This window comes from Gallinula chloropus (assembly GCF_964237585.1).
Source record: "Gallinula chloropus genome assembly, chromosome: 12".
Lineage (NCBI taxonomy): Eukaryota > Metazoa > Chordata > Aves > Gruiformes > Rallidae > Gallinula > Gallinula chloropus.
Genome location: NC_140097.1, coordinates 1,647,271 through 1,663,035, shown reverse-complemented (window position 1 = coordinate 1,663,035; position 15,765 = coordinate 1,647,271). Strand labels below are relative to the sequence as shown.

The 15,765-nt window shown below is 51.3% G+C and overlaps 1 protein-coding gene across 1 annotated transcript; it reads left to right on the top strand.

Moving 5' to 3' along the window:
• Nucleotides 1-4,149: 4,149 nt before the first annotated feature.
• On the top strand, nt 4,150-15,369 carry EDEM1 (ER degradation enhancing alpha-mannosidase like protein 1; the record flags this gene model as incomplete). The annotated part of the gene is made up of 12 exons (XM_084269764.1): nt 4,150-4,574; nt 4,661-4,733; nt 7,146-7,249; nt 8,001-8,172; nt 9,271-9,454; nt 9,963-10,137; nt 10,700-10,820; nt 10,919-11,089; nt 11,662-11,735; nt 12,921-13,017; nt 13,737-13,922; nt 14,691-15,369. The coding sequence occupies 12 exons, from the start codon at nt 4,150-4,152 to the stop codon at nt 14,778-14,780; spliced, it is 1,872 nt and encodes a 623-aa protein (XP_084125890.1). The 3' UTR covers nt 14,781-15,369.
• Between the last annotated feature and the right edge of the window lie 396 nt (nt 15,370-15,765).

The window sequence follows — 15,765 nt, the reverse complement described above, 5'->3', positions numbered from 1 at the left end:
AGGGGCAGCCTTCTGGAGCTCTGCTTCCAGGAGGAAAATGCATGCCTACAAGCTTGTTTCTTGTTGTCAAGCCTAGAGTAAAACCTTTGCTTCTGTAGCACAAGTGTCAGATCTAGCAGTGCCTGATCATTCACTGCCAATGAGGTGTAGAGGTTCTAATCAGAAAGTGAGGCTTTTGTTGTGTGAGGACTTGGGCAAAACCTTTGTCTGGGTTTTAATTCCAAGTTACACTGACCATTCTTCCTAAATGCTTTGTTGCATTAATTTCTCTTGAGTTACTGATTAATTAACAGGACTGTTTGTCAACATCTTCCAAGTAACAGTAACAGATTGGATGTCTTCTCTTCATGGCCTTTCTCTGTGTGAGCTTTCAGATGTGCTGAGCTGCAACAGGTTAGGGTTAGTTTTTCGGTGTGAGTGCTGATCAGTTAGCATCCCTCAGGTATAACTTGGCTGGTGGGAAGGACTAATGAGCTGTTGAGTGAAAGATCATGTGGCTGTTCAGTTGATGGGTTTCCTGCATGCAGAACAAGCTCCCTGGACTTAATGTTCAAAACAAAATGTGTCTTGATGCAAAACCTGAGAACAGGATTACTGCTGTAAGGTTTGGCACCCTGGTTGGGCTGATACCAGTGCTAATGACTTGAATCAGCTGTGGTGTGAGTGGGGCCAACAGCTGTTGGCCACTTGATGTGCTGTTTAAGTAAAGAACTCCTAAATGTAACCAGGAGGAGAGCTCCACTGACCACCTATGATGTGTGTACTCAAAAATGCTACTTCATGAAGAGGCTTCTCCTAGGTATCACAGCCATTCTTGTGCAGTTCTTCCAGGTGCCTTCAGTTACTCACATGGCAGAGATGTAGACACCTCAGTCACCATTTGAATCCAGTGTGAGCATTATGCTTCTCCTGTTTGAGGACTTAACTTTCCAGCTACCTTCGTTTTGAAATGGAAGGGATGTAGGATGTAGGTCTTTGTGGAGGCTTTTCTCTCTGCCTTTCAGCCTTGGGCTGAGAATACTTGCTCATCTGGCCCAGATTAGACCACCTCTGCTCTAATAAAGGTGTGGAGCCTCAGATAGGCATTAGCAGTCTTGTCTGCTGAACTTCCTCTCAGTTTTGTTTGGTACAGGTGATCCCTCTCTCTGATCATAAAGCACCGTGTCTCTAGACTTACACCAGGAAGGAAGGTTTGTGTGTGCAGTCATGGCACTGGGCTGTGTGAAAGTTCTCCTCAGAGTAGTGATGTCCTATGAGCTTCAGTGTGGATGGTGGTTTCTTAAGTGCAATTACTGTGCAGCCTGATTCTCCTCATCGCCCCGAGCGCAGCTGAGTGTCTTAGCAGTTCTGTCCTACTTGGCAGCGTGAAAAATGCACAAATGTGGAGCTGTGTCGTGGCCTGAGGAACTAATAATCTAGTTCCTCATCGGTGTGTGCTTTCTCTTTGCATCTTCATGGAAACAGGTTGGGAAGATGGTCCTTTTGGATGCTGACACATAAAACTGCCTGGTCTTCACCTTCTGGTAGAAGACAGGAGGCCAAAGAAAAATGCCTTAAACAGTCTCTCTGGTTAAATTAATAGAGGAACGTTGTGCAGGGATCTGTAATAACTTGAAGTGTGATTTAGCTGGGTTATCAAGCTTTTAACTTTTCTAAGGTGTAAGTTGGTAGTTCCTGTGGCTGTGTGTTGGCATGTCATGATTTGCTTTGTGTGTGGATGCTGAGTGTGAAGGAAGCATGCTTTCTCCCCGGAGCGTGCCCCAGCACTGCTCTGTGCTGGCTTGCTTTAGACTGACCCTGACTAGAGCAGGGAGCTGGGTGCATCCTGAGCAGGGGGCTGTAAATCAGGTTATTTGAGCTGTCTTGGTGCATGGCATGAGCAGCAAAACAATGAATCGTGTTAAGTAGCATGTGAGTGCCCATGAGACTGGTCTGTGCTTCAGGGCTTCGGTTCCCAAAGCATGAGTTTAGAAGGACTTGTCTCACTAAACCATAACCCTGGTATGAGTAGTACTTTAGGAATGAGCATCAAAGTACACGTTGGTGGAACACCAGGGACTTTCTCTTGTGTGTCACGTAGCTGACAGAGGTGCAGTGGCACTCTGGGGTGGGGGATACACACGTACTCTCTTAAAGGACAAGTAAAATACTCAACATTTTGTGTTTCCATCACAGTGGAAGGTGGGTAAGTAGACCTTTGTGCCAGGATTAGTGCCTTTTCATGATGACAGTACAGGTTTTATTCTGTTAAAGGCGACATCTCTCATTGTGATCGTTTTGAAGTGCTTCAATAAAGTGTTGTTGAAACCCATTCTCTGGCATGTTCATCTCTAGTACCACAGCTGCTCTTAGTGGTGGTAGGAATCTCTGAGAAGCCCTCGTTACCAAATTGGGGGAAACATTCCAGCTAAGCCAAACACATCTGTGCCAAAATCTGGTTCTTTAGATGATCTATGAGAGGAGCAAACAGGCTGAGTCCTTAGAGCACTCACTCCTCTCCAGTGATAGTTGATTCAGGGAGACTTTCCTGGCCTAATTAGGAAACGTTATGTTTTAAACACTCATAAACCAGTGATCTTGGATGTATGGACGAGGAGGCTAATGGCAAATCAATTCTAAATGTGATGTTTTCATCTAAAAGAGAAGTAATCGATGTTGTTGCCTGGTTGATGCTTGGTCATTGTGTGCTGTGTTGGCAGAGAGTTCTCAGTGGAAGCTGGTAGGAGCTGTAACTACGTCCCCCTCTCAAGATGAAGTTACAGAGAGCCTTGTGCAACTTCTGAGTAGTTCTGAGAGTTCTCAGTCGGTCTGTGAAACCTCTCACTTCTGATTGTGGCTTTGCTTTTCATGCCAGGGGCGTTGGCTGGTCTCATTTGTGTTTCATGCTGAAAAGACCTATGGGGTTAATAAACCAGATTAGTCACCAAACCAAGCAAGAAGGTGAGCAAAGAAAGAGAAAGCTGGTGTGATGTGTGAGGATCAGATTTAGCTTTGTGTTTCACAGCAGTCTCTGTGTGAAGTTGCTTCTGTGTAACTGTGTCACCTTGGGCTGTGGAAAGGTGTTTCAGTCCTTCACCACTGTGTTTTTAGGGTCGGTAAATCCCTTTTTGGTGTCGGTATTACTGTTTCTGGTTGCATAAGGGGAGGAAACGTGAAGATGATGTATGTATTGCCCAGATTGAGGAGAGGGACGGCAAGAGCCCCCTCGGGCTGCGGGGGGTGAGTGGGCTCGGGGCTTTCAACGGGCATCGGCTCCCAGGAGGCTGGACGGACCGCTGGCTGGGGCTGACATTAATTAGCTCTGTTTCTGTTGCAATGAATGGAAAACTGATCTGATTCCTGAAGCGATGTATAAAATACAGGCTGAAGCCAACCCAGGCGTGTCCGGCTGTCTGTCTGTGTGAGGGAACAGCCTCCAGCCATGGCTCTTCCCTCCCCGCCGTCCTTGGGGGGAGGATGGGGCCCCCCTCCCGCGGCGTCAGGGGCTCGGGGGCAGCCGGTCCCCTCTCCGGACCCCTCTCTGCCCCCACCCCGCTTCCCCTGCCCGTCTCGGGGGGTGTTCGCCAGCCCCCCCCGCCTCCCTTCGCTCCCGCCCCGCGGCCGCAGCTGGTGTCCCCGCTGCCCCTTCCGCCCTGCGCTCGCTGCTCCGCCGCTCCCGGTTCCCCGGCGTCCGCTGCGCTCTCCCTGCCCGGGGCTGGGAGGATCGGTCCCCAGCCGCCCCTCGCGGCGCGGGCGGGCAAGCGGGGCCGCGTCGGGCCAGGCCAGCACCGGCGGAACGAATGATAAACGGCTTCGCCGCTTCTCCACCCCCCCGGAGGGACTTTTCCGCCGGACCGGAGCGCCCCTTCCGCCGGGCGGGCCCGGCCCGGCCCCGCCCCGCCCCGGGTCGTGCCACGACAGCCCCGGGCGCCCTCCGCGCCCCGCCTGTTATCGCCACTGAGCGACATCTCAGAGCGCCCAATGAGCGAGCGCTGGGTCCCGCCTCCGGCTCGCCTTAGCCAATGGGAGCGGTGCGGGGGCGGGGCCGCGCTCCGCCCGCAGCCCGTGTTTCCCTTCCGCTGCTCAGGGCGTCGCGGCGCGGCTGGGGGCTCCGAGCCGGGCGGGGGGCGCGCGGCGCCTTTGAACTATGCGCGCGGCGCGGGGGCGACCATGCAATGGCGGTCGGTGGTGCTGGGGCTGCTGCTGCTGAGGCTGGCGCTGCAGGCGCTGCTGGCGCTGCTGCCCGCGCTGGCGCCCGGCCTCTGCCTGCGCCTCCGCTTCTCCTTCCCCTTCCCCCCGCCGCCGCCGCCGCCCGCCGCGCTCGGCCCGCCCGGTGGTGGTGTCGCCGCCGCCGCCGGCCCCGGCCCCTCGCACTGGGGCTCGCTGCTGCGGCGGGGCGGCGGCGGGGCGGCGGGGGGCGATGAGTACGAGCGGCGGTACAGCGGCGCCTTCCCGCCGCAGCTGCGGGCCCGGCTGCGCGACGCCGCCCGCGGTATGTTCGTCTTCGGCTACGACAGCTACATGCGGCACGCCTTCCCGCGGGACGAGCTCGACCCCCTCCACTGCCGCGGCCGCGGCCCCGACCGCCACGACCCGTGAGTCGCCGGGGAGAGCGGGGCGGGGGTGGGGGGGGGATGGAGCGGGGCGCGGCGGGGCCTGACGCTCGGCTCCTCTCTCCCAGCTCCAACCTCAACATCAACGACGTGCTGGGGAACTACTCGCTGACGCTGATCGACGCGCTGGACACGCTGGCGGTGAGTCCCGGCGAGCCCCGGAGCTGCGCTGCGCCCCGCGGTGCCCCGCGGGGAGGCTGCGGGACGCCGCTTCGCCCCGTTAAATTCACCGGGGAGGCTCCCGCGGCGCTGTGAGCTCGGGGGCGCGTTAATGACCCCGAGGGGCTGCCCAGGAGCGGCTCTGCTGGCTGCGGGGGGCGGCTGTCTGCGTCTGCAAGGCCGGAGCCGGGGGACGCGGGGCCTGGAGAGGTGACGGGCCCCCGGCGCGCCCGGGCCTCGAGTGGGCCCTTCCCTTGGGCGCCCCCGCAGCTGGCCCAGGGGTCGGTGCCCAGCCCCGGGGGTCGCTCTCCCGCACGGAGCCTCAAGAGAGGGGCTGGGGAGCCGCGGGGCTGGGTGCCGGGCGGTTGGGCTGAGGTGGGAGCGTGGCTGTGGGCTGTTGCCCCACGCAGGCAGCGTGCTGGGACGGGCTTTGGAGGGAGGAGTTCAAGGGGGCAGCGCAGCGTCTGTTTGTCCCCCCTTCTCCTGGCAGTGGCTTTTGCTAGGTTCACCTGCCCTGGTGCCGAGTGACACGGGTACCGTGTGTCGCTCTGCACTTGGACTTGCGACCACGGTGGAGCAGGTATCACAGAATCCCAAGGGTGGAGGAGATTTTTGGTAGCCTAGAGTCCAACCTACGAAACCCTATCCCTGAGCACCTCATCTGCTCATCTGTTAAATACACCCGGGGGTGGTGACTCAATCCCCTCCCTGGGCAGCCTGTGCCAGCGCCCATGTCTTGAATCAGCTCCACATTTAACAAAAAGAAAGCCAGTGGAGCTGAAGGAGAGGGGCACTTGGTAGAGGATGTTGGTGGGGGAAGATGGCAGCAGGTAGTTTCCAGCTGGAGGGAGTTGCTCCACAATTTTCCAAGGACTAGTACTGGGCTTCACATAGCAAAAAGAGCTGCTGTTTCCTGGGGAGTTGCTGGTGGAAATAAAGATCAGTCCTGGACATGAAGAGCGGATGAGGTGATACTGGGAGGACCAATTAAAATTATAACTTCAGCAATATAAAGTTAAAGGGTCTGATAGTTTGTAAGGGAGAGGTTATCAGATCATTGTTTGCTGGGGAGATGCTAGTGCTGGGTGTGTTGCAGCCAACAGCTGGACCTCGAGCTAGCGGTGTAGGGCGTGCAGGGAAGGATAAGGGTACTAGACGTGTCCAGAAAAGATAGAGGGCATGCTGGAGGTCTTCCCCAAGGCTCGTGTGAGATCTCTTTTGGGATACTGACATCCCCCTGGTGCTCAGGAAGGGCGAATTTAAACAGGGACACACACTGGTGGCTGAAAGGCGCAGCCAGGGCGGGTCGATGGCTTTTTGGAGTGCCAGGGCTCGGGATGCTGTGCTGGATCTGTGGGGCAGTTCCCTCCTGCGGAAGGAGGGGGGTGTGTGTGAGCTTCAGGCTATGAAACCCTTCCCATCACTGCGGTGGAATGGCTGTTAGCTGAACATGGTGGCAGCAGAGGGAACTGAAAGCAGGAACTGAGGGAAACCTAAGTTTGAACTGAAACAGTGGTTAGGGATGCACGCTGCAGGGCTGGTGGCATGTTGGCCAAAGAGTTGCCTGTCTGTCCTCATTCAGCAGTGCCCTGGCCATACCTTTGGGGCACTGCAAAGCTCTTTCTTTTTTTCCCCTCAAACAGCTCTTCCAGTCTCATGTATTTTGGACCATGCTGTGTGGAGAGAGCCTGTTTTGCTCTTCATCTGCTCAGGAGGAGCACGTGGATGCTTCCCCTCAGAGTAATGGGCAGAGCAGGCTGGCTGGCACAGGGGGCTTTGGTGGCTGAGGAGCTACTATATGTGTTCCCTGTATGCCCAGCCTTATCCTGAACTTAGGAAGCAGGAACCTGAGTTTTCCTTCCATTCTCTGTCCTCGAAGCTGGGGCTGAATGTATGTCTGTCTCTGGACACAGCAGAACTGGACTGCTGAGGGGTACATATAGAAAAGGGCTTGTGGGAACCCACGGGCATGGCCCCAAAGGGTGGGCTCTCCTGGTCAACTGTCAACCCGGGTTCCTTGTTCTGCAAGTTGTGTTGCCTTTCAAGGTGAACTCACCTCTTAAACTGATAGTTTAAGCAGTTAAAACACTCAGTGTGCTGAATCTCAAAGAGGTTTTGGACTCCAGCTCCGAGAAATCACCCCCAAGGTTGATGTGTGAGAGTGCAGAGATTGGGCAGATGGATTTCCCTGGTGTAATGTGCTTTTAATAATGTGCTTTTACATGCCAGTAGGATGGGTAACTTTCTGGAAAGTCTCATTAGCAGGAGCTTGAAGAACTCTGTTCTGGAGCTAGTTAATACGACTGTTGGCCTAAAATGTGAACCCACCATTCTCTTCCCCACCCCTCTTCTGAAGCAGCAGTCAGACAAAATGGCTTTATTTTTCTGTGAAAGGTGATGGGAAACTCCTCAGAATTCCAGAAAGCAGTGAAGCTGGTGATTGACACGGTTTCATTTGATAAAGACTCAACGGTCCAAGTTTTTGAGGCAACGATCAGGTACGTGGCTCTAAGTTTCTCTCTGTGAAACAGTCCTGGGGTGTGCATATGTGGGGGACCCAGAGTGAAAACACCAGTGAGGATGTCTTTGGGCTTTGCTCTGTAACTGTGCCTCAAGATTTTTTGTCCTTTACTGAAAATATTCCATCCTTTCATCATGTTAACAAGTGGCAGGTGAGTTGACACAGTGATGCCATGGTAGGCTTGGCTGTCTCTGGCTTGCAGGCTGCTCCTTTCTTGTTGCCACTCTTGCAGCAGAGCCTCAGGTCTGTGTGCAGCAAACAGCCCTGCTGGCAGGTTTCCCCTGGTTTGGTTTTCTTACATGGGCCTTCTGCTCACTTTCACTTTTGCTTTAGATGAAAACCAGCCTGTGTGTCTCAGAGTTGAGTTTAAGATACTCTCTGGTTTTCAATGGTTTCATTTCCTGAGTGTGTTAATCAGTGCTTGTTCCACTGCTGCTTAACTCAGGTAGGCTTTCCCTCTTTTAAAGAATACTGAGTTTGTGTAACAGCCTGGCTGCCCTTTGCAGGGGCAGGATCTTCACTCTAAGTCCTAAGATGCTGCTGGGTTGGGCAGTTTTTGAAGAACCAGATTTAGGGGTTACTGTGGGTGACAAGCAACGTGGCTTCTAGACATTTTCACCTATGAAGTGCACAAAGCAATTCTGCTGCTGAATGTGGTCCTGATCAGGGTTTCTCTGAAGAGCTAGGTTTAGATGGTGCTTAGAGACTGAAGGTTCCTTTTTCCACAGGGTTTTGGGCAGCCTGCTTTCTGCCCACATCATCATCACAGACACCAAACAGCCTTTTGGTGACATGACCATTAAGGATTACGACAACGAACTGCTGCACATGGCTCACGACCTCGCCGTGAGACTGCTGCCAGCCTTTGAGAACACCAAGACTGGGATCCCATATCCTCGGGTAAGTGAGCACCCCAGCACCGTGGGGAGATCATCTAAAAGTAGTAATTGTGTCCCCCCACCTTAGATTTGGCTCCCTGCCTGTGCCTTTGTGTGAACACTTGGGGTGTTGAACCTGCACTTCGTTACAAGACAGCAGGCGAGGGGGGGGAACTGTGTGAAGTTAAGGTGACATGAGTGGTACAGAAGTTGTTCCTCCTGTCCAGGGATTGTTTTCTTTAGGCTGTTGTTTCACTGGATGTCTTGTTCCTCATGGGTCAGTGGTCATTTGTTTCTGTGCTGCTGGGCTGGAGCACACCCTGCCCCACGCTGCCATCCATGCCTCACGCAGCAGTGAACAATGCTATCATTGGGAAGGGTGACAAGAAACACTCTGAAGGCAAGTAGCTGAGGAAAGGGACTTCACTGGTGACTTGGCACGAAGATGAAATGAAACTGCTCTGAACCTGTTGTTTTGGGCTTGGAATTTGTTGTTTTCTTGACTACTGCTCAGTGAGCATGTGGGTACTGCAGTGTTCTCAAATACATCCTCCTGTTTGAAGCAGGTGCAGCTCTCAAAGTTTAGGCTGTCAGTTCTGATGGAACATCTCTGAACTGTAAAAGCAGTTACCCCTCCCCTGACTACGTTTTGTTTCTGGGGACAGCAGCACTGCTGGTTTTGCAGACCTGTCAGGCTGTAGAAGTGGGAACTTTCCCTTCTGTTTGGAGGCTGGTAAAGCAGCTCAGGGTGGTGTAACTTCCCTTCAGCGTTCTGTGCCGTGGGGAAGCTGAGGAGTACTCGCTGAGGAAACTCCTGGTTTCAAGAGCTCTCAGGGAGGGGAAGCAGTACTTGCATCACCCTTGGAAGAAGGTGTTGGAAAATGAGGGTTGCCTGCCTTGCACGGGGTGCTACGAGGTTGGAAGATGAATTTAAGGATTCCTCAGGAAAGCTTTTTGACCAAGCAGCGATGTGCTGGCTCTCTAACCACGGACACCTTGCATGCTGTGCGTGGTACAGGCTAAGAACAGGGGTTTATGGTGAATCTCAGACTGAGGGCAAGCACCACGGGGTGAGGTTCAGCCTGTCTTCTCACTGCTGCCACACTCTGCCTCCTCACAGGTCAATCTGAAGACGGGAGTACCTCCAGACAGCAATAACGAAACCTGTACAGCAGGAGCCGGTTCCTTGCTGGTGGAGTTTGGGATCCTCAGCAGGCTGCTCGGTGATTCCACGTTTGAATGGGTGGCCAGGAGAGCTGTCAAAGCGCTCTGGAGTCTCAGGAGCAACAACACCGGGCTGCTAGGTGAGATGCTGTGTTGGCTGTCTCCACCTTTTAACCCCCCTCAGGCTCCTGCAGCAGAATGCCATCGTGCCACGGGTTTCTTTCACATACTGTAAACTTTGGCAGCCTGCTCCCCCTGTAGCTGTTAAGTCACACTCCCCTTATGTGCTCGTGGTTGGCGTTGGCCAAATGGTGTGCTTTGTGATTCCATAAGGAAAACGGAGTGTCTGAATGACTGCTTGGGGCACAGGCTTCCAAGAAACTGGGAAATGAAACAGAGTTCTGGCACTCATACCCCTGTTAATACAGGTTAGATTGGCAGGTGACAGACAGTACCTAAACCAGCTGCATGTGTGTGCCAGTTCCTTGGATCAAAATCTTTGATCAATCTTCCTTAAGACCTTTTGAAGATGTAGTATTTCTGAGTTCTGGTTCTCAGTTCTTTTTCTCTGATGTACCTGGCAAGTTAAAACTTTTTGTGTTAAAAAAAGTCTTAAAAAACCCCTCTGGTCTTTGTCTGTTCTGGAAGGAAACGTTGTGAATATCCAAACCGGTCACTGGGTTGGAAAGCAGAGTGGATTGGGAGCAGGGTCAGATTCGTTCTATGAATACCTCCTGAAGTCTTACATCCTCTTTGGAGAGAAAGAAGACTTGGAGATGTTCAACGATGCTTATCGGAACATTCAGAACCACTTAAGGAGAGGGTATGTTATTTCACAGGAGTATCAGTTCCTTAAGCAATGGTGTGAGAGATTGTGTGGTGCTTTGTGCTCTAGAAAATCAATTTTCTCTTTTTATTCTTTTTCCCTTTAAAAACAAAACCTTATTTCCATGGTAGTCACCCTGGAAATACATTTTAATGTTCCCTTTGCTCCTTAGTCAACCAATATGTATAAAGAGGCTGAATTGCTCACTCACTGTCCCAGTTAGCACATGCTGGGCTGAGGGAAGGCTGTAGCACTGGTAGGAAAGTGTATTATATCTGCTGGTGTAATACTTCTTAAGGCCTGATCTTACCTAGTGAGACCTCTTGGTAGAGGTTCTCCTGATGTGACTTTAGGATACGGTTACCATACGGATACATACCGTTATGGATTCATTCTTCTGAGAGCCTGATGGATGGTTTGGTTCTTTCCAGCACAGTTCTGAGCCTGGCACAGCGAGCCTGGGGCTTGTGCCTTTGCCATCAGCACTGCTGTGAAACACAACGTGCATTGTGCTCTCTAAAACAGTGACTGTTTACACGTGCTTGTTGCTCCCTGGCAGCCGAGAAGCTTGCAACGAAGGCGAAGGTGACCCTCCCCTGTACGTTAATGTCAACATGTTCACAGGACAGCTGATGAACACCTGGATTGACTCTCTCCAAGCCTTTTTCCCTGGGCTCCAGGTAAACTTCCACTCTGATAAAGGCCCAACAACATTGTAGAGCTGTGCTGGAAATCACATTGCTGGCTCCCACATCTTTACGGCTCTCGTTATGCCCAGGTGTTGATAGGAGATGTGGAAGATGCCATTTGTCTCCATGCCTTTTACTATGCCATATGGAAACGATATGGGGCTCTCCCAGAAAGGTACAACTGGCAGTTGCAAGCACCTGATGTTCCCTTCTATCCGCTGAGGCCGGAGTTAGTGGAGTCCACCTATCTTCTCTATCAGGTACTGGGGGTTGCAGCGTGCACCTTGGAACTGTTTCCTTTCCACAGCTGCTTTTTGGGCACCTGGCCTGCTAAAACACGGTGCCTGGGGGTCTGCCTGCTCTGATGTGGAGGCTTCTGCTTTGGCACTACACTGTTACACGATGTAGTTGCTGTGGTGTTCAAAAATAGCCTTTTTATGAGAGAAAAATGAGACTCAACAGCCTCTTAAAAATAGCTGGCAGGTATTTACAAGGTAGAGACTTGTGACTTCTTAATAGAAGTGGTTGAAGGAGATGTAATATTTTTTCCTTGCTGTATTCTCTAGGCACAGTCTCCAACTGGCAGGAGATGCAGTAAGCTAAAATAACATTCTGGCTGCAAGAAAGCTATCAGAGTTTGAATTTACTGCAAGTTTTATTAGGGTTTGCACTAAAGCAAATGTGAGAAGCTTGCATGGAGTAATCTCAGTCAAGTTCCTATAAAGATAAGTTTACTGTAACACACTTGTACTACTAGGGCTTTGTTGTAAGTGTTATTTTTACATGATTTCCAAATTGCTGACTCTAACTCTTTCCTGCCTTTCTTATTTAGGCCACAAAGAACCCGTTTTACCTTCATGTGGGAATGGATATTCTGCAGAGTTTGGAAAAATACACAAAAGCCAAGTCAGTCCTCAATCTTCTTTGTCTTCTCTTGCTGCTGTGTACATGATATTATTTTATAAATATTATGTAGAATCCAGTCTGCCAGACATGGGTAAACCAGAGACCCCAACCCTCTGTGAAAGCCACAAGCAATGATTTATTTATTGAGCAATTATTTCTTTCCCCATGGAAAATGAAATTATAGTCCAGTGGCAACTCTGTGCCTTCAGAATTTGATAACTACTTCAAGACACACTGTTGATGAGCAGTTGCTAAAAACTGGTAAAACTGGTAGCTGATGGTTTGGTTTGGGTTTTTTTTTCCTATGGATCCTCCAAAAATATTTCTGACTCTGTTGTCTTTAAGCAAACTGGGGGGGTGGCCCCTAAGATAAAAGTTGTTGCCTATCAGCTTTCATCTCAAGATGCTAATGGTGAATCCTGACTAATACTGAGTATCTGAATTTCTTGCCAGACCCAGAGGGAAAACAGGGAATTTTTATTCAGCTCTTGGTATTCCTGGATTTCCTAGGCAAGCCTGTCCTAACCCCAGGGCAGTATAAAGCCGTGCTGTTCTGCAGTGCAGTGGGAGTCAGCTGCTCTGTGGGGCTGGTAGAGGCACAAGTGCACTGTGTGGCAGCTTCCAGCCTCCTCATTTGTTAAGTGTTGGTGGGAGGAAGGAGTAGGCAGCTTGGGAAGTGTGAGAGCAGCTTCCAGGCATGGGTTTCTTGTGTGCTCAGAGGGGAAATTACGTGCTCTGTGCCTTGAGAGTTCCTTTGAGAGACTCTTAATAAATCTGCATGATGGGGGAAGCTCTTTACAGAGAGAGTGGTGAGGGGCTGGAAGGGGCTGCCCAGAGAGGGGGTGGGTGCCCCGTCCCTGGGGGTGTTCAAGGCCAGGTTGGCTGGGGCCCTGGGCAGCCTTGTGTAGCTCCAGGCCTGGAGGTTGGTGTCCCTGCCTGTGGCAGGGGGGTTGGAGCTCTGTGATCCTTGGGGTCCCTTCCAACCCAGACCAGTCTGGGATTCTATGAATAGATGAGCCAGGGGGTCAGTGATGGCAGTCTCACCAGAAACCATCAGTCAGGCCTTATGTGGGAGAGAGACCAGTTTGTTTTGAGAGGAATGGTCTGTGGTTTGGGGATACCTGGGGAGCACCCCCAGACCAGAGTGTGTGTGAACTAAACCCACACAAATCTTGCATCCCACAGGTGTGGCTATGCCACCTTACACCACGTTGTAGAGAAGACAAAGGAAGATCGAATGGAGAGCTTCTTTCTCAGTGAAACCTGCAAGTATTTGTACCTGGTATGTCTGGGCTCTGCAGTGGGCAGGCTCTCTCTCTTGCACACACTGTGCACAGGCACGGTGCGGGGGGCAGGACGTTGTTAACTGGGGACTGCTGTGCCCTGCAAGGAGAGGGGATTAGGGATTGGACAGTGTCAGAGAATGCACTGCTTTGCTTTCCTTCACCCTGCTCTGATCCTGGGGGTGTGAGCAGCTGCTGGTTGGGGAGCTGGGCTGCTCATCCTGGGGGGGAACTGGGAAGGAGAGGAAGCAAGATGGAAGGAAGCTGCTGCTCAGCTCTGAGCTCCATTGCTGCTGGGAGCTGTTCAGCCCCTGATTTCTCCATCAGGCTTTGGCAGGCACAGCAGAAAGCGTTTGAGCTGCTTAAGCTGCTGTTCTCCATCTCCTTTAGCATAGAAACCAAATCTGTGGCTGAAGGGAAACAGTGGGTGCCAGCTGAGAAACGCCTGTGTGGTGCAGCTTGGAAAACAAGGGCAGTTGTTTTCTCCTCTACAAGGAGTTTTTCTTTTGCTCTCCCATTTTAACTGTTAAAATAAATCCCTTGTGTTAAAACTCTTTTATTCCCATTTCCTCTAAGAGTAGTTACCCATTCATTGCTGAAAGGTGTGCTTTTTGTGGGGTCCTTCCAGGCAGGAGTGTGGGGTGTTTTAACCTGCTGTTGATGGGGTGTGAAGAGTGTTGTCCCCATACTAGAGCTGTCTCTCCCTTCTCTTGTTCAGTTGTTTGATGAAGAGAATCCGCTGCATCAATCTGGCAATAAGTACATGTTTACTACTGAGGGACACGTTGTGTCTGTGGACGAGCGTTTCCGTAACTCGCTGTGGCAAGACATCCTCCCTGGAGAAGAGGGCAGCGCGGAGAAAGTCAAACCTAACGAACTCAAGGCAGTCAACTTCAGTTCGAACGTAAGAAGCACACACAGAGGGGCTGGGTTTAGGGAAGTCAAACACCTGAGTGTTGTGAAAAACCCTTTCAGTGGTGGAAGGAATGGAGTAGGATAATCTGAGAGTGGTGAGGAGACCTGTCCCCTCTTCAGGATTTTGCAGCAGTTAGTTTGCTCTTTGCTAATTTATTTCCAGATATTTTTCCTTTCCATTTTCTTTGGCCTTAAAATTTTCTGGTGTTGCTGTGATGGGGAAAGAGAAGAGCAGAGAGTCATTTAAACAGAGCTTTTTTTTTTCCCCTTCTGAATAGTTTTGAGGCATGTAAAGGTGACTTTTCTGAGCTAGGCATCAACTGAGTGCAGAGCAATGGGCCCAGTGCCCTCACCAACCAAAACAGAGGAGCTTTTAATACAAAACAGTTGTTAAAATCTCTGCTAGTAGGTTCTAGCATGGTTCCTTTTCTCCCCCCCATCCCAGTCCTGCAGAAAAAGAGCATTATTTAAAAAAAACCACTCCTGGTTGTCATAGTGAAGGAAGGCTCAGGTGAATAATGAGCTGCAGCAGTGCTTGGAAGCAGCAGCCTGCACAGGGAGCTGCTTGCTGTTCTTTTCTGTGGTCTGTGCCCCAAGTCTTTGCAAAGGGTTGGGGGAGAGTGTGGCCCAAAGGTGCTGCTGGGTGCTGGGAGGAAGGCTGTGGTTACTGCTGCTGCGATGTCCGGGAGGTGACAGGGGTGTGGGGTTGCCTGGTGTGGTATTTGAGGTCTTAAAACCCCTCTCCTTTTGTTACCAGTGTAACAGAGTTCCTGATGAGAGGAGATACTTACTGCCTTTGAAGAGTAACTACATGAGACAGATCGATCGGATGGTGGGCTTGATCTGAGGGACTCCTGGGAGTAACTTGTATTGTGTGTTGGGAGGAGCTGCAGGATTTGGCTGTGGATGTTCCTCTCCTCTCCAGCTCCACACCTGCCTACGCTGAGTCACTTGGGTGTCCCCCATGCTTGTTAGTCTTCAGTTATGGACCTGAAGGGAGATCAAGTTCTCTTCTGAGATCCTTCTTCTGAACTGTGGTAACTCCATGTGCCACCTGAACAGAGATTTCTTGCTTGAAGATTTCCTATGAAAAATGTTGCAAATGAAGGCTGAATATACTAAAAAGAAAAGAAAATTGGCATGTGCCACTTAGCTACCTCTTTGTAGCTGTATTACAGACATCCCTTTAGCAAAGGGCCTGGTATTTAATCTGAAATGATCTTGGGGTTGGGGAAGGAATGGGAAAGTGCAATTTCTTACACCGAGCTTAATCATTGAATTACTCTGACTAGCAATACACAACCTTAAGTACTACTCAGGTAGGAACCCACTGGTAATGGGTTTTGCTGAAACAAACCCTCTGTATCTAGAACAGTATCTGGAAAAGGTATCCCCTCACTGGAGAAGAAGCTGTGGGTGTCGTCGTGATCTCCCTCGCACACGCAGTCGTGCAGACCCGCGGGGTTGCAGGAGCCTGGGGCTGCAAAACCAGTAATGAACCAAATCAGGTGCCTTTATTTTGGGGAGGGAATGGGGGGAAGGAGGGCAGGGGGAATTGCAAAGCCACTCAGCTGCCCGAGCAGCTAACCTTCTGTAGCTTAGCTGAGCTGAAGTTCCAAAACCGCGTTGTTTGCCATGTATCTAGTGCCTTTTCAGGAGAGATGCTGCTAAGAACTGCTCTAACAGCACATGAAGAACAAACTGTAACTATTTCACATTCCTGACAGCATTGACATGCTAGTGCCTTAAGTTTCCTTCCCTTGCAGGAAAACTGAGCTTGCTTGGGAAGGTGGATAAAGTATTTCTGATTAGCTGGACAGTGGATCCCAAAG